The sequence below is a fragment of the Cetorhinus maximus genome, chromosome 2 (assembly GCF_964194155.1).
Source record: "Cetorhinus maximus chromosome 2, sCetMax3.hap1.1, whole genome shotgun sequence".
NCBI lineage: Eukaryota > Metazoa > Chordata > Chondrichthyes > Lamniformes > Cetorhinidae > Cetorhinus > Cetorhinus maximus.
In genome coordinates, this window is record NC_135880.1 from 227,379,246 (window position 1) to 227,397,635 (window position 18,390).

Sequence of the window (18,390 nt, forward strand, 5' to 3'; positions counted from 1 at the left end):
ACCGCCTCCTATACCTCCTCCCTAAATCTCTCCCACCATGGAAACTTCCCAACCCTTATTCACTGCCACTCCCTTGACTTTGCCATCTCACACGGTCTTGTCAGTCCCATCATATCAAACACAGATAAGGTCATTTGTCATCACTTCCTTATATAACTCTCCACCCACATCCTCCTTCCACATCCCAACCTTATCTCCTCTGTATCTGTCCCTGGAAAATTATCCCACAATTCACTTACAGTTGCACTTTTATAATCTCAGCAATCTAGCCTTTGGCCCTCTGTTTGGCATGACATTTCTACAGCTGCTGATTTGCTAATCTATGATGTCCTAGTCCCCAATAAAACCATTACTCTCTCTCATCCTGGCTGTTTCCCCAGCACGGCCCTCATCTCCAATCCCTTAGGTCCAAAGGACGCAGATTTGAAAGGATTTGGTGGACAACCCATTTAGCCATCCACTGCCAGGTCAGGCTGGACCACTTAAAACACTTTCGAGCCCTGCTCCCATCCGCTAAAACTGCTCACTTTTCCAGGATCATCCTGGAACTCAGCTTCTTTTCTTAATTGCAAACTGTCTTCTTAAACCCTTGATCCCTCCACCCTCACCTCCAACAATAAATGTGAGGGGTTCATGGGCTTCTCGGTCACCAAGATTTGATCAGCTGCCTCTGCTGCATCCCTCCCTAGCCCACCGGGTCAAACTTCCATTAATGCTCCCCCTGCCCTTGCACTGAACTTTCTTTAGTTTCTCTTCTATCTCCCTTATGCTCTCTCTGAGCTCATCTTGTCCATGAAGCCCGCCTCCTGTTCACGTGATCCTATTCTCACTAAACTGCTGATCACCCAACTTTCCCTCCTGGCCCCTGTGTTAGTCAATATTGTAAACGCTTCTCTATCTTATGTGTTGTCTCTGTCTCCCCTTTAAATCTGCCATCATCACCCCCTCCTTAAAAAAACAACCTGACCACACTGTCCTTACAAACTACCATCCCATCTCCCTTTCTTCTCCTAAGTCCTTGAACGTGTTGGTATATCCCAAAACCATTTCCATCTTTCCCAGAACTCCATGCTTGAATCCTTCCAATCAGGTTCCCACCCCTGCCAAGTTACCAAGACTGCTTTTATCAAAGTCACAAATGACATCCTATGTGACTGTGACAAAGGTAAACTTTCCCACCTCATCCTTCTCAATCTGTGTGCAGTCTTTGACATGACTGACCACACCATCCTCCTCCAATACCTTTCCGCTGTTGTCCAGCTGGGTGGGATTGCTCTCACCTGGCTCTATTAACATCTATCTAATCATAGCCAGAAAATCACTTGCAATGGCTTCCGTTTCTGCTCCCACACCATTACCTCTGGAGTTACCCAAAGATCTGTCCTTTGCCCCTCCTGTTTCTCATCTACATGCTGCCCCTCAGCAACATCATCCTAAAGCACAGAGTTAGCTTTCACATGTACGCTGATGACACCCAGCTCTACCTCACCACCACCGCTCTCCACTCCTCCAGTGTCTCTAAATTATCAGACTGCTTATCCAACATCCAGTACTGGATGAACAGAAATTTCTTCCAATTAAATATTGAGAAGACTGAAGTCATTGTTTTTGGTTCCCATCCAAACTCTGTCCTAGCTACTGACTCCATTCCTCTCCCTGGCAACAGTCTGAGATTAAGCCAGTCAAAGTTTTCAACTTTGGTCTCACATTTGACCCCATGATCAGCTTCTGACTTCATATTCATGCCATCACCAAGATCACCTATTTCCACTTCCGTAACGTTACCTGACTTCACCCCTGTCTCAGCTTATCTGCTGCTGAAGCCCTTATTCATGCCATGTTAATTCTAGACTTGACTATTCCAATGCACTCCTGGCTGCTCTCCCACATTCTGCCCTCCTTAAACTAGAGGTCATCCAAAACCCTGCTGCCTTTGTTTTAACTCGCACCAAGTCCCATTCCCCTATCACCCCTGTGCTTGTTGACCTATGTTAGCTCCTGGTCAAGCAACATCTTGATTTCAAAATTCTCATCCTTGTTTTCAAATTCCTCCATGGCCTCACCCCTCCCTATCTCTGTAATCTCCTCCAGCCCCACAGCCCTCCGAGGTATCTGCACTCCTCTAATTCTGGTTGCTTGTGCATCCCTGATTTTAATTGCTCCATCACTGGTGGCTGTGCCTCGGCCCCAAGCTCTGGAATACCCTCCCTCCACCTCTCCACTTACCTACCTCACTTTACCCTTGAACACACCCCTTATAACCAACCTCTTTGACAGTTGGTCATCTGATGTTATATGACCATTTTTATGGCTTGGTGTCATATTTTGTTTTATAATGCTCCTGTGAAACTCCTTGGGTCATATTATTACGTTAAAGGTGCTCTATAAATCTAAGTTGTTGTTGCCTGACAAGGTGCTGTAAACATAATCACTAGAAACGTTTAAAAGAAATTGGATAAATACTTGAAAAAGAAAAAAAAATGCAGGGCAATGGAGAAAGAAGTGGGGGGGGGAGAGGGAGTAAGACTAATTGGACAGCTCTTTCAAAGAGCCAGCATAGGCATGATGGGTCAAATGGCCTCCTTCTGTGCTATATCATTCCATGATGTTGCAGAGAAAGATTATGGAATGTGGTGTGCAACAGGATTCCTGCGTTGTAGGACCAAGGGAATGTGGGAATAAGGAATGTGTTGTGTGTTGGTTTCAGTACCACATCAGGCAGAGCACTTCACCAACTAAACCACTGGGAGAACATGTCATTTATCTTAAAATATTAGACATCAGAAAGTCAAGGAAGTTATTTTCCTGGACTTTATAGAATCAAAGAGTCTGACAGCACCAGAATGAGACCACTTGGCCCCTTGTGCCTGTGCTGGCTCTTTGAAAGAGCTACCCAATTATTCCCACTCCTCTGTTCTTACAAAATCATAGAATTTTATATTCCGTTACCTAGAAGATTATTCAATAATAAGGAGCTGAATATTGAATAGCACCCAGTGCAGTTGCAGAAATTCATGGAAAAGGTTAATTTCCCAAACATGTTATTTTGCTTCCACTCATAATTACTGGATTATTTTTTCATCTTCATTTTTGTTCTGTTTCTTTTATCTTTGCGTCACTTATGATGCAGATGGGCTTTAATTCCCTTCTGGCAAATGACTAAATTAAAACACAGTTCTTCCTGCAGGAAGACAGCCACAATCGAGAGCTGAGGCAGTGTCCTGCACTGAGGCAGTGTCCTGCACTGAGGCAGTGTCCTGCACTGAGGCAGTGTCCTGCACTGAGGCAGTAGCCTGCACTTCACCTAACAAGGCAGCTGCTGTTTTCTGTTAAGTTTCAGATCAGACAGTAAGAGAAGTGAAAAAGAAAGAGAAAAATCAGTAGATTTGCTGCTGACAATGGGTTCAGTCATATTCATGTGAGAGTGCATTGAGCTTCATGTCCAGGGAAATATGCTGTAACCCTTGCAACAACCAGGTTCTGAGAGGCCCCTCCCACATCCGAGTAATCAAATGTCAAAGCCAACAGCCTCACAGATTCTTAACCCTCCTCCCATTTACTCAAAACAGTAAGAATATAAGAAAGTCTGGAGCAAGGGAAAGCCATTTGACCCCGTGTTTGATTATTTTATCATGGACTCTCAACACAATCCACCTACTGATGTCCTTAATTCAATTGATCTACTTTCCTTGCTTCACTATTGCCTTTGTAAAAAATCCGGCTGGGTCTCTCTTCTCTTGAATAGAAGACTGAGGGGTGACCTAATGGGAGTATTTAAAATTATAAAAGGTTTTGGTAGAGTGGATACAGAGAGAATGGGGGTGGGGGAGGTGGATTTTATTGGGGACTGAAAGAGAGGGTGACTTAATTAGGCGGGAGCTGAAATTTCAAATTTCCTGATGGTGGAAAAACTTCAACTTTAGAGATTAACTCAGCAGCGTGTTTGTGGCGGATCAGGACTCACACCTTGTGGCGGGTTCCCCAATAGTAATAAATTTTCATTCCATGAATACTCATTAGCGCAAAACTTCTTTTAATTACATCCTACCTAATAAATTCAGTCCACATGAGAATCTTGTGGCACCCAGTTCACGTTTGTTCAAAGATGATGTACAACAGTTGGCTTTGTGCAGTTGTGTCTAAGGTCAGTGGTTTTCCTTGTTGAACTCTGCAGTATAAGGGAGGGGAGCGGGAGAATGGCTGCCTGAATGGAGGCTCGGGACCAGCAAGAGTGAGTCAGTGGTTGGGGGTTGCGGGGAATGTGGATTAGGGTTGGGGGCATGGAGGACCCATAGAGGGATGCAAGAGAGGACAGAGGGTGAGGTCGGGGTATGGAGGATTGCAGTGGGAAGAGTCTGGCATCCTGGGTGTGGAGGGGCTGATGGGAATAGTCAGTGAAGATAAGAAAATGAGGGACCTAAAGGCCGGTGTCAGTACTGTCCATGTGCAGGTCCATCTCGGGGTGTTGGCTGGCAGAGTCCTTACAGGGCTCTGAGTTCACCTACAACATTTCAGTTATCCCCGCTGAGAGTGATCTTAGACAATGTCCTTTCCAATGCAGAGAAGGGACAGTCAGCTGAGCCTGCAAGTTCACCCATGTCCCACACAGCGGTGAGTGCAGCACTGGGCAGTGTGAGCAGTCAAGAAAGAATGAATGCAAAAACACAACATTGTTTCTTCCACAATTAATGTCCCTAACTCCCATGAACATTAATTTGTGCCAACCATGAGACATGCCAGTACATTTAGCTCTCTGACTAAGTTAGTCTCAACAAATAACAAGGATGCACACATGAACAAAGTGAAATCAATATAATGTGAAATATTTACAAGTGAAATTTAAATTTGAAAAACATTCATGCCACATTTGTGTTCTCAATAAGTCTGATGTTAATGGAAATGGGGTTGAACAGGAAAGTTGTGGCTATGATCCAAAAACCACCCTGTTTGCCCAGGAGGTTCTTTTATTGCTGGTCCACAGCTGCTGATTGTCAGCTGATGTCGGGTTTCACCACTGAAAAGCTTCCCCCTGCCGTGTGATCGCACGTGTCTCCTGTGCACGCTGACAGCACTTTAAATATTAATTGTAATCACGTGGGAACCAGCAAAGAGAAAGCAAAACAGCGGGAGAGGTGCCCACTTCCTGTTCCACCATCAGGAACAGTGTGGAATGGTTTTAATTCCACCGAATTTTTCCTCTTGTTGGGAAGAGGCCATCAATAAAAGATTTTTTTATCCATTCATGGGATGTGGGCACCGCTGGCTAGCCCAGCATTTATTCCCCATCCAAATCGCCCTTGAGAAGGTGCTGGTGAGCTGCCTTCTTGAACTGCTGCAGTCCATGTGGTGTAGGTGCACCCACAGTGCTCTTAGGGAGGGAGTTCCAGGATTTTGACCCAGCGACAGTGAAGAAACAGTGATATATTTCCAAGTCGGGATGGTGATTGGCTTGGAGGGGAACTTCCAGGTGGTGGTGTTCCCATGTGTCTGCGGCCCTTGTCCTTCTAGATGGTAGTAGTTGTGGGTTTGGAAGGTGCTGCCTAAGGAGCCTTGGTATGTTCCTGCAGTGCATCTTGCAGATGGTACACACTGCTGCCACTGATCGTCGGTGGTGGAGGGAGTGAATGTTTGTGGATGGGGTGCCAATCAAGCGGGTTGTTTTGTCCTGGATGGTGTCGAGCTGCTTGAATGTTGTTGGAGCTGTGCTCATCCAGGCAAGTGTATTCCATCACACTCCTGACCTATGCCTTGTAGATGGTGGATAGGCTTTGGGGAGTCAGGAGGTGAGTTACTCGCCGCAGGACTCCTGGCCTCTGACCTGCTCTTGTAGCCACAGTATTTTAAGGCTAGTCTAGTTCAGTTTCTGATCAATGGTAATCCCCAGGATGTTGATAGTGGGGGATTCAGTGATGGTAATACCATTGAATGTCAAGGGGCGATGGTTAGATTCTCTCTTGTTGGGGATAGTATTTGCCTGGCACATGCATGGCGTGAATGTTACTTGCCATTTGTCAGCCCAAGCCTGGATATTGTCCAGGTCTTGCTGCATTTGGACATGAACTGCTTCAGTATCTGAGGGGTCGCGAATGGTGCTGAACATTATGCAATCATCAGCGAACATCCCCACTTCTGACCTTATGATGGAAGGAAAGTCATTGATGAAGTAGCTGAAGATGTTTGGGCTGAGGACACTACCCTGAAGAACTCCTGCAGTGATGTCCTGGAACTGAGATGATTGATCCAACAACCACAACTATCTTCCTTTGTGCTAGGTAAAACTCCAGCTAGTGGAGACTTATCCCCCTGATTCCCATTGACTCCAGTTTTGCTAGGGCTTCTTGATGCCACACTCGGTCAAATGAGTCCTTCATGTCAAGGGCAGTCACTCTCCCCTCACCTCTGGAGTTCAGCTCTTTGACCATGTTTGAACCAAGGCTGTAATGAGATCAGGAGCCAAGTCGCCCTAGCAGAACCGAAACTGGGAGTCAGTGAGCAGGTTATTGCTAAGCAAATGCCGCTTGATAGCACTGTTGATGACCCCTTCTATCACTTTACTGATGATCAAAAGTAGTCTGATGGGACGGTAATTGGCTGGGTTGGATTTGTCCTGCTTTTTGTGCACAGGACATACCTGGGCAATTTTTCACATAGTCAGGTAGGTGCCAGTGTTGTAGCTGTACTGGAATAGCTTGGCTCGGAGCATGGCAATATCTGGAGCACAAGTCTTCAGTACTAGTGCTGGAATATTGTCAGGGCCCATAGCCTTTGCAGTATCCAGTGCCTTCAGCCATTTCTTGATATCATGTGGAGTGGATCGTATTGGCTGAAGACTGGCATCTGTGATGCTGGGGACTTCTACAGGAGGTCGGGATGGATCATCCACCTGGCACTTCTGGCTGAAGATTGTTACAAATGCTTCAGCCTTATCTTTTGCACTGAAGTGCTAGATTTCCCCATCATTGAGGATGGGGATATTTGTGGAGCCTCCTCCTCCAGTGAGTTGTTTAATTGTCCACCACCATTCACGACTGGATGTGGCAGGTCTGCAGAGCTTAGATCTGATCTATTGGTTGTGGAATCGCTTAGCTCTGTCTATCACTTGCTGCTTATGCTGTTTAGCACACAAGTAGTCCTGTGTTATAGCTTCACCAGGTTGACACCTCATTTTTAGGTATGCCTGGTTCTGCTCCTGGCATGCCCTCCTGCACTCTTCATTGAACCAGGGTTGATCCCCTGGCTTGGTGATAATGGTAGGGAGAGCCTATGAGCTTACAGATTGTGGTTGAGCACAATCCTGCTGCTCCTGATGGCCCACAGTGCCTCATGGATGCCCATTCTTGAGTTGCTAGATCTGTTCGAAATCTATCCCATTTAGCACGGTGGTAGTGCCACAGAACACGATGGAGGATATCCTCAATGTGAATATGGGATGGTGTCTCCACAAGGACTGTGTGGTGGTCACTCCTACTGATACTGTCATGGACAGATGCATCTGCGGCAGGCAGGTTGGTGAGGATGAGGTCAAGTATGTTTTTCCCTCTTGTTGGTTCCCTCACCACCTGTGCAGACCCAGTCTAGCAGCTATGTCCTTTAGCACTCGGCCAGCTCGGTCAGTAGTGGTGCTACTGAGCCACTCCTGGTGATGGACATTGAAGTCTCCACCCAGAGTGCATTGCCTCAGTGCATCCTCCAAGTGGTTTTCAACTGTTTCATCAGCTGAGGAGAGGCAGGGTGGAGTGGTATGACTATGTCAGGCTGTTGATTGACTAGTCTGTGAGACAGCTCTGCCAATTTTTGGCACAAGGCCCCAGATGTTAGAAAGGAGGACTTTGCAGGTTCAACAGGGCTGAGTTTTCCATTGTCATTTTCGGCACCTAGGTCGATGCCAGGTGGTCTGTCTGGTTTCATTCCTTTTTACTGGCTTTTCAGAGATGTAGTACAACTGAGTGGCTTGCTGGGTCATTTCAGAGGGCAGTTAAGAGTCAACCTGTCTAGAGTCACATGTAGGCCAGACCAGGTAAGGACAACAAATTTCCCTCCCTAAAGGGCATTAGTGAACCAGATGGGTTTTTAAACGACAATCAACATGAGTTCATGGTTAATTCCAGATTTTTATTGAATTCATCCATGGCCATCTGCCATGGTGGGATTCGAACTCGGGTCGAATTAATAGTCCAGTAACAATACCATTACATCACCCCCTCCCAAGATAGTCACCAAGAAATCCAATAGGGAATTCCAAAGAAATTTCTTTACCAAAAGTGTGGTATTCACTGCCACAGGGAGTGGTTGAAGTGAATAGTATGGATACATTTAAGGGAAAGCTAGACAATCACATGAGAGACAAGGGAATAGAGGGTTTACAATGATAGATTTAGATGAAGAATAAGGGAGGCAGATCAAGTGGAGTATAAACACCATGGACTGGTTGGGCTGAATGGCCTGTTTCTGTACCATATGTAATCCTATGAATTTGAGCCCATTATCCAGGCAGAGACTTCCATGCAGTACTGAGGGAGTGCTACACTGTTGGCGGTGCTATCTTTCAGAAGAAACACTAAACCGAGAACTGCTTGTCTGTAAACAAAGGGGAAAAGTACAGGAGCTTCCCCAGTATTCTGACCAATATTAATCCCTCAACCAGCATCACACATGCAAACTAATTGGTCATTAATCTCCCAGCTGTTTGTAGGACCTTGCTGTGCATAAATTGACTGTGGTTCCCAAAGAACAATTTCAAAACTAATTCATTGGCTGAGAAGGACTTTAGAATCTCCCGAGGATGTAGAAAGTGCTATTTAAATATAAGTTCTTTCTTTCCTTAGAGTAGGACTCTTTCTTGTTAAACATGTACTTTTCTGCTCCCCTTTATGCATTACCTAACATTTATCTACATTAAGATCCACTTAATATATCACAGTCAATCCACACAATGAGTCCAAATATCATCTTTTTATCTGCTATCTGCCCACTTGCTTCATGTCGCCAGCAAAGTTAACAATGAACGTTGTCAACCTGCTCTCTAGTATTCAGACATTGAGAACAGCTGAAGTCCCAGAACAGATGTCAGTGGAACACCAATAACTACTGTATCCCAGACAGAACATTCTCCATTTATCATCACCTTCTTTAGTCACTAGGTCAATTTCAATTCATGTGGACCATGTACCATCCACTTTAAGATCTTTGCTGTCTCACATGAGGAACTTGTCTATGTCCTTTCTACTTATTCTTTGTTATTGACTTGCTGGATATTATATCAGGGAATGTTTTAGACAAGGGATAATATATTTGCTAAACAACTGAAAACCAGAGAACAATTGATGGGAATGTGATGGAATATACAAAATGACCCCGAGTGATGGTGGACAGCAACCAGGAGAAAGCAAAGGACATCACATACTTTTGCTATCTAGAACTGGATTATGTTCTACACCCCATTGATCCAGTCTCTATCTGGTGTTATCTATTGCGTGTGACACTCAGCTGACTATTCATTATCCTGTAATTAACTCTCCTGACTATTAACCATCTTGCTGGTGACAATCGCCTAGATATTAGTTATTCTGTGAATGGCTCGCTGAGCTAATAATTTCTCCATGTGTGACTCTCTCTTGGTGTTTAGTTGTTTTCTAAGTGACTCTCTCCCGGTTATTGGTTACTCAGAAGCAACAAGTGATAGACAGAGCTAGGCAATCCTACAACCAATCAATGGATCAGATCTAAGTTCTGCAATCCTGCCACATCCAATTATGAATGGTGGTGGACAATTAAACAACTCACTGGAGGAGGAGGCTCCACAAATATCCCCATCCTCAATCATGTGGAGCCCAGTGCAAAAGACAAAGCTGAAGCATTTGCAACAACCTTCAGCCATAAGTGCTGAGTGGATGATCCATCTCGCCTCCTCCTGATGTCCCCAGCATCACAGGTGCCAGTATTTGGCCAATTCGATTCACTCCACGTGATATCAAGAAACAGGTGAAGGCACTAGATACTGCAAGGGCTATGGGCCCTGACAACATTCCAGAAATAGTACTGAGGACTTGTGCTCCAGAACCAGCCATGACTGTTGCCAAGATATTTCAGTACAGCTGCAACACAGAAATCCCCCCAGCAATGTGGAAAATTGCCTAGGTATGTCCTGTCCATAAAAAGCAGAACAAATCCACCCAGTCAGTTACTGGCCCATCAATCTACTCTTGATCATCAGCAAAGTGATGGAATGTATCATCGACAATGCTATCAAGCAGCACTTACTCAGCAACAACCTGCTCACTGGTGCTCAGTTTGGGTTCCGCCTTTCTTGTCCCACTCAGCTCCTGGCCTCATTACAGTTTTGGTTCAAACCTGAACAAAAGAGCTGAACTCCAGAGGTGAGGTGAGAGTGACTGTCCTTGACATCAAGGCAGCATTTGATCAAGTGTGGCATCTGGAGTTCTACCTAGCACAAAGGAAGATGGTTAAAGTTGTTGGAGATCAATCACCTCAGTTCCAGGATATCACTGCAGGAGTTCCTCAGGGTAGTGTCCTAGGCCCAACCATCTTCAGCTGCTTCATCAATGACCTTCCCCCCATCATAAAGTCAGAAGTGGGGATGTTCGCTGATGATTGCACAATGTTCAGCACCATTCACGACTCCTCTGGTACTGAAGCAGTCTATGTCCAAATGCGGCAAGATCTGGACAATACCCAGGCTTGAGCTGACAAGGGGCTAGTAACATTTGCGCCACACATATGCCAAGCAATGATCATCTCGAACAAAAGAGAATCTAAACTTTACCCCTTGATGTTCAATGGCATTACCATCACTGAAATCCCCCACTATCAACATCATGGTGGTTACCATTGACCAGAAACTGAACTGGACCAGCCATATAAATACTGTGGCTGTAAGAGCTGGTCAGAGGCTAGGAATCCTGTGGTGACTAACTTACCTCCTAGCTTCTTAAAGTCTCTCTACCATCTACAAGGCACAAGTGAGGGTTGTATTGGAATACTCTCCACTTGTCTGGATGAGTGCAGCTTCAACAATACTCAAGGAGCTTGACACCATCCAAGACAAAGCAGCCCACTTGATTGGCAACCCATCCACTGCATTAAACATTCACTCCCTCCACTACTGACAGGCAGTGGCAGCAGTGTGTACCAGCTACAAGATGCACTGCAGGAACTCACCATGGCTCCTTCGACAGCACCTTCCAAACCCACAACCTCTACCACCTAGAAGGACAAGGGCAGCAGATGCATGGGAACACCACCATCTGCAAGTTCTCCTCCAAGCAACTCATCACCCCGACTTGGAAATATATCGTCATTCCCTCGCTGTCGCTGGGTTAAAATCCCAGAACTCCCTCTCTAACAGCAATGTGGGTGTACCTACACCACATAGGCTGCAGCAGTTCAAGAAGGCAGCTCACCAACACTTTCTCAGGGGCAATTAGGGGTGGGCAATAAATGCCAGCCTTGCCATAGGTCCACATCCCATGAACAAATAAATAAATTCTATTATTTTCATATGTTGTTCCAAACCTTCCTTTTAAATACTGTAAATAAGTTCAGTGGGTAATTAACATCTGTGTTTTATTTACATGCATATATGTTCGATTTTAAAGATTTTTTTTTAATGTTCCCCCGGGAATATATATAAATCTAACTGAAACGTTGTACTTTATTGACAGAATGAATGTCATATTTAATTATTATGATGCAACTGGAGCTTAATCTACTTGCATAGTCTTTATAGTTTGTTGCACTGTCCCTAGAGAGTGGGAATAAAATCTCACTGATATCCCTGGCAGTTCAGATGTTTACTGATCCTCTTTAAATTCTGCTGAGGGTTTGCAGTCCGACTGCTCCTGGCGCCAGAGCAGATGGATGCAATTCAACATGTAGTGTGTAAGTGCTACCACAGGGCTGCATTTGATGGCTGCTGTGATTTCTGTTTGAACACTTGTGCCTTACAGTGCTTACAACCATTTTCTTGTTTGATGATTGCTTTCTCCCTCCTTTGCAAAAGATATGGCTTGTAAAGGTGCCCCAGCCTTGTCTACCCTGCCCAGCCTGATATTCACCCATGATCCTAGATCCTGAGCATTGTGAGACAACTTAGGGCAACCCTCATTGAGGCATTGGCACTTACTCATAAGGGAGAGCATTATACAGAGGACAAATAATAATGATTTCTGTTTATATAAAGGATAACTAATAACTGGCAGCAGGCGATGCTTAACGCAGAGTTGATCACCAAAGTGCAAGCATCTCAGATATGATTTGTTACACCTGAAGCACCTAACAATGGGAAATGCATGGTGAAACTGCACTGAAGAATGGCTCCCAGACATGTACAGCTACTTGACAAATAACGTGACATGAAATAGTTAATGAGGACAGTAGAATGTGACAACATTTTTTAAATAATCAAGGTACTAACACATATTCCATAGAAAAACTGACTTAAAACAATAAGGATAGGATTAAACACTCTGGTAATGGTCAAAGTGAGTAAAATTAAAGTAAAGGGAATAAAAATTTGGATTGGGACAACTAAGGGCTGGGGAGAAATCCTTCTTGGACAGTCCCTCAGGATTGAGGGTGACTTTATTTCCACTCTGGTTCGATGGGTTCTGGGACGGCTGATAAATCCAATAGACAATCTACAAACTCTGCCACATGCAGGGCGGGTAGTGCTAGGAGGGTTGGGTAGATGAGCTGTTTGGAGTTTTGTGTGCTTTCTCTGACACTTCGACTTCACCCCTGCATGTTCCCAATGAAGTCTCACAATGTATTCAGTGCCCTCCCGATTAAACTTTCTCCATTTCGGATGGTCACATCTTTCTTGAGTCAGTGGAGAAGATCTCTTCAGGAATGCTTTGAGGACATCCCTAAAGCATTTCTGCTGAGCTCCTGGGAGTCTCGTGCCATGACTGAGTTCCAAGTAGAGCAGTTGCTTCGGGAGTTTGGTGTCAGGTATACGAACGACATGTTCTACCCAGCGGAGCTGATTTTCAGTGATTAGTGCCTCAATGCCGGGCAAATTGGCTTGGGAGAGGACATTGCTGTTGGATCGCCTTTCTTGTCCCCGGATTTGGAGGATCTTGGCTCGTGGTAATTCTCCAGCGGTTTGAGGTGTCTGCTGTAAGTCGTCCAAGTGTCCAAAGCCTATAGGAGCACAGGGATTACTGCTGCCAGGTAAACCATGATCTTAGTCTGTTAGATCCTGATCCTCAAATACTCTTTTCCTCAGTTGGCTGAAGGCTCAGCTGGCAATTGGTGATGATGATAAATTTTGTTGTTTATGTCAGTCTTCATTGAGGTGAGGCTCCCAAGATATGGAACATGGTCCACGTTTTCAATCACTTGTGTAGTCAGCTTCCTCACTATCCCATCTATTCGTGGCCATCTGTTGCCTCCATTGCTCTTTCTCGCCTGTAAACCCTCACTTCTGCTGATTAAGTTCCCTGATTCTAATATTGGGTGCATTTTAACCCAAGCTTCAAGTTAACTGATGAGATATTTAACAGTTGTTGGAATCCTGACGATGGATATGCATCCTTTGTCAAAGATGCTGGAGAGGTGGGAGTCATGTGACATGGGCCTCTGGCTTGTGGAACAAATAATATTGCCTTGCTGAATTGAAAAGCTCAGTCTGCTGTTTGACACCTGACTAGCAGGCCACATGGAAAGAGCTCTGGCGTAGGTTGAACACCTTGCCCCATCTACACTGCTTCTGTTGAAAGTTCTGTGCCATTGCCTACAAGAGTGATTCATCTCTGCATGCCTATCACATTCATGTGAAGTCAAGACCACTGGAAAAGTGAATTCTACAACATCAGCTTTCAGCCTACTGACCTCCATGAAGGAATACCTCATTGGACTTTGATTCTGGACTTTGAAACTCATGTGAATCAATATTTATTTTCTCTCTGGTCTCTGTACTGTAAAACTTTCCTTTCTCTATCCCGCTCTTTACTGTTACAGTTTGAGTGTGGAGGCGATGTTGCGACCCTCCTCCTGCAGTTTGAGAGTGTGCAAATAAACTAACTCTGAGCTCATCCTATCTCGATTTTGCTGTGGGGCCATTAATAGAAAATTGGGTCACACAAAAACTAAAGGGTTGGGGAAATATGCCACCACTTATAAACAGGGAAACAAATCAAAACACCTGTTTATGGATGGGTGGTGAGAGGAGAAATTAGTGCTGTTTAAATTAAACCCCCTCCTGTCCATAACACTGGCTATACCGTAAGACTTAAATTCTGTCTCTTGCTGAACTCCTGCGACATTTAAAATTGCTTGGGTCAGTCTACTACTCTTCCCCTATCATTGCAATGAGTGAGAGACATCAGTCTCATACTGAGCCTGTGTCTGGCTACCAGCTTGACTTTTTTTTCAGCTCCAGTCTGTTCCTGGCCACAGGTTAGGGAGAAGTAATACTGAGTAAGGACTGTCCGCAAGTTCGATAGAGGTAAAGGGAGTGCTGCAGAGTCTTCTAAGTTCATGGTCCAAACATGGGCAAAAGAGCTGAACTCAAGAGGTGAGGTGAGGAGTGACTGCCCTGGACATAAAGGCAGCATTTGACCGAGTGTAGCATCACAAAGCCCAAGCAAAGCTGGAGTCAATGGGAATCAGGGGGGGAAACTCTCCGTTGGTTGGAGTCATACCTAGCACAAAGGAAGGTGGTTGTGATTGTCGGAGGTCAGTCATCTCAGTTCCAGGACATCACTGCAGGAATTTCTCAGGGTATTGTCCTAGGCCTAACCAACATCAGCTACTTCGTCAATGACCTTCCCTGTATTGTGAGGTCAGAAGTCGGGACGTTCGCTGCTGATGATTGCAGATGTTTCCCCTTGTGGGGCATTCTAGAACGAGAGGCCATAGTTTTAGGCTAAGGGGCGGTAGATTTAAATCAGAGATGAAGAGGAAATACTTTTCTCAAAAGGTCGTGAATCTGTGGAATTCACTACGTCAGAGTGCAGTGGATGCCGGGACGCTGAATAAATTTAAGGAGGAGATAGACAGATTTTTAATTAGTAATGGGTTGAAAGGTTATGGGGAGAGGGTGGGAAATTGGAGTTGAGGCCAAAATGAGATCAGCCATGATCGTAATGAATGGCAGGGCAGGCTCGAGGGGCTGAATTGCCTACTCCTGCTCCTAGTTCTTATGTTCTTATGATTGCACAATGTTCAGCAATATTTGCGACTTCTCACATACTGAAGCAGTCCATGTCTGAATGCAGCAAGACCTGGACAATATCCAGGCTTGAACTGACAAGTGGCAAGTAACATTCGCAAATGCCAGGCAATGGCCATCTCCAACAAGAGAGAATCTAACCATCTCCTCTTGGCATTCATTGGCATTATCATCGCCGAATTCCTCCAACATCAACATCCTGGGGATTACCATTGTTACGACCGGTCCCCTGGCGAGGTTCTCTCAAATTGTTATGCTCCCGGGTGATGAGGGATGAACTGGCTCCCCTTCTTTATTCAATACCTTTGGTTGGTCACAGCAAGGTTAATTTAAGAAGGATCCCTTCCCTCGTGGATACCTTTTCCCAGTTCAAATGTATTTATGTTTTAAAAGAAGCCAATTTAACAGACTTACTTGAATCAGAGAAAGAATGAGTTTATTAGCTACTAAAACGTGAGAAAAAATAATGAAGCTGGAACATACAATCACACGGATTAGAAATGAGAAGTGAGTCCAGAAACAAAAGTTTAAAAAGACATACGAATCAGTCTTTGGCTTGTCTGTGAGGGGTAGATGGTGAAACATTACAGCTGTTAAGTTGGGTGATTCCAGTAGAGCTGACTTTGGCAGTTGAGTAGTTGGACTGGAGATTCTTGGTTCTGCAGGTTAGCTGAAAGGAGTTGTCCCGTTTCCCTTTCAACTGTGGCTTTGCTGACTTGTGACTTGCTTCCAGCAATCGGAGAGTGATTTTTTTTTTTAGCTATAAGTGCTAGGATGAGCTGTGACCTACACAGCACACAGCAACACAGCACACACTAAAACAACAGACTAGCACACAGAGACCAGGGTTGCAGGTGGCTTTTTAACCCCTTTTTTGTGTATTCCTGGAAGTGAAAAAGCAAACATGTCATTCACACAGAAACTGCTTTCTTTCAACTTAGATCATGTCCACAGTCTGGGATATAACTCAACAGGAGATGGCTCTGCTGAGATGGTAATCAGCCTCCATTATCTCTACAACCACAGGAGATTACAGTTCAGTTTTTGAATTGCATTTTTTCCTTTGAATTGTCTCTGGCTGAAGTAGGCCTTGACACCTTTTTAGGTGTGACATTCCATTCTCTCTGGACTGGTTGGTCAAGTGTTATCCACATAGGAATTTTCCAGCAAGTGGTTACTTTACAGACCCAGCCAGCTTTTGCTTGTAGATCGTCTTTTAAAAAACATGTGTCTTACTTAAAAGTTCAATATGTCCGTAAGTAATTCGGGGCTTTGATCTGTGATCATGACACCATTGACCAGAAACTGAACTGGACCTGCCATACAGAGACCGTGGTTACAAGAGCAGGTCAGATGCTGGGAATTCTGTGGTGAGCGATTCACCTTCTGACTCCCAAAGTCTGTCCACCATCTACACGGCACAAGTCAGGAGTTTGATGGAATACCCTTCATTTGCTTGGATAAGTGCAGCTCCAACAACATACAAGAAGCTTGACCCCATCCAGGACAAAGCAGCCCACTTGATTGGCACCCCATCCATCACTTTAAACATTGACTCCCTCCACCACTGACACACAGAGGCAGCAGTGTGTACCATCCACAAGATGCACTGCAGGAGCTCACAAAGGCTCCTTCGACAGCACCTTCCAAATTCACAATCTCTACTATCAAGAAGGACAAGGACAGCAGATGCATGGGAACACCACCACCTGCAAGTTCCCCTCTAAGTCACACACCATCCTGACTTGGAACTGTATTGCCGTTCCTTCACTGTCGCTGGGTCAAAATCCTGGAACTCCCTTCCCAACAGCACTGTGGGTGTACCTACACCACATGGACAGCAGCGGTTCAAGAATGCGGTGCACCACCACCTTCTCTAGGGCAATTAGGGATGGGCAATTAATGCTGGCCCAGCCAGCGACGCTCACATCCTGCTGAAAGAAAATGTTATAATACCAGGCAAACCACACTCTGAAACCAAGTGACAGATCCCACCCCAAACAGATGCTATGGATCTCCCATCAACTCCTCTCAGACACTTGTCACATCCTAAGCCAACTAGTCTCACTGAATTCTGCCTTTCCAACCTGCTTTGGAATCTTCTCCCAAACGACGCTTTCTATCGGACACCTTCCACAAGGGTCCACCTCCAGGGTTTTAATCTCTCCTTCCGGTGTTCCTCTCCCCTGGATCGCCACATTCATTCAAGTTCTGCCTTCCACACACTCTTTCTCAAATGTTCAGCCATGCCAACAGAACACCACTGTTCCACGTGCCCATAGTAAGCAGTCACCAACCTTTTGCTGTCTCATCGGATCTCCTGGCTTCTCACAAGCCCACCTTGCTTTGAGCCTGCTTCCTGCAGCTTTTTCTCTTTAAGCTTGGAGCCTTCCTCTTTGCTCCTTGCTTTCACTTCCACTAAACAGGTTCCAGGTTCCTGTTCTGGTTCTTTGACTCAACTTAAAGGGCTTCTTGGGCTCTTTCTCCTTTTCCTTTAGGACCTGCTCCCTGCAGTTTTCTCTCCCAGTAGGCTGCTGACAACTTGGTACCTCCCTTAAATCCAGAACTCACTCGACAGTCACTGTTACTTAAACTTTAGAGCAACTCATCTAAAATTCTTAGGCTTATTTTCCTCAGCAATCAAGATAGTATGTCCAGCTACAGAGAGACTTAAGCTGCCCCCTTCACCTTAGAGCATAATCACCACTGAACTCAAACTGCTTTCTGTTTCTCTGTGTCTATGTGTCCCCTGTTGCTAGGCAAAAGCATAGTATTTCTACTTCAAGAGTCATAAAACCTCATTAGAATGCAGGTATACAAATAACCCCTCACCAAAACCACCCCCCCCCAAAGAGTTGCAGGCATTAGTTTAAAGTGAAACTAAAACTCAGGTTCCCTTAACACACAAATAGAGAAATATAAATTAAACTTAAAGCTACAGCTTATTCCTAACACACACAAATAAACATACAACTTACTTAAAACTGTCTCCAGTTCCTAACAAAAAAAATGATACAGTAAACTGTAACTTTCTGTACAATGCATTATAATTTTCTTTATCTAAGTCCCGCTCTTGTTTCTTATGATCTTATAATCTGTTGCCTAAATTGTGTATACAGTGCCAATGTGCTAGTGACTTAGGCCAGAATTTTTGCGTTGGCGAGTTGGGGGCGGGGCCCGCTCGCCAACTCAAAAAT

At 44.9% G+C, this 18,390-nt stretch overlaps 1 protein-coding gene and 1 long non-coding RNA gene across 2 annotated transcripts in view; one reads left to right on the forward strand and one right to left on the reverse strand.

Annotated features, from left to right (window-relative positions):
* The window catches only part of LOC144671623 (uncharacterized), a 1,108,978-nt gene that overhangs the window by 707,610 nt on the left and 382,978 nt on the right, over positions 1-18,390 (forward strand). The window lies entirely within an intron of this gene.
* Positions 15,614-18,390, reverse strand: part of LOC144691083 (cilia- and flagella-associated protein HOATZ-like) — an 84,219-nt gene continuing 81,442 nt past the window's right edge. The window contains exon 6 of the mRNA XM_078559152.1: positions 15,614-16,077. Within this exon, the coding sequence (XP_078415278.1) occupies positions 16,056-16,077 (22 nt within the window). The 3' untranslated portion in view covers positions 15,614-16,055. The remainder of the gene's footprint in view (positions 16,078-18,390) is intronic.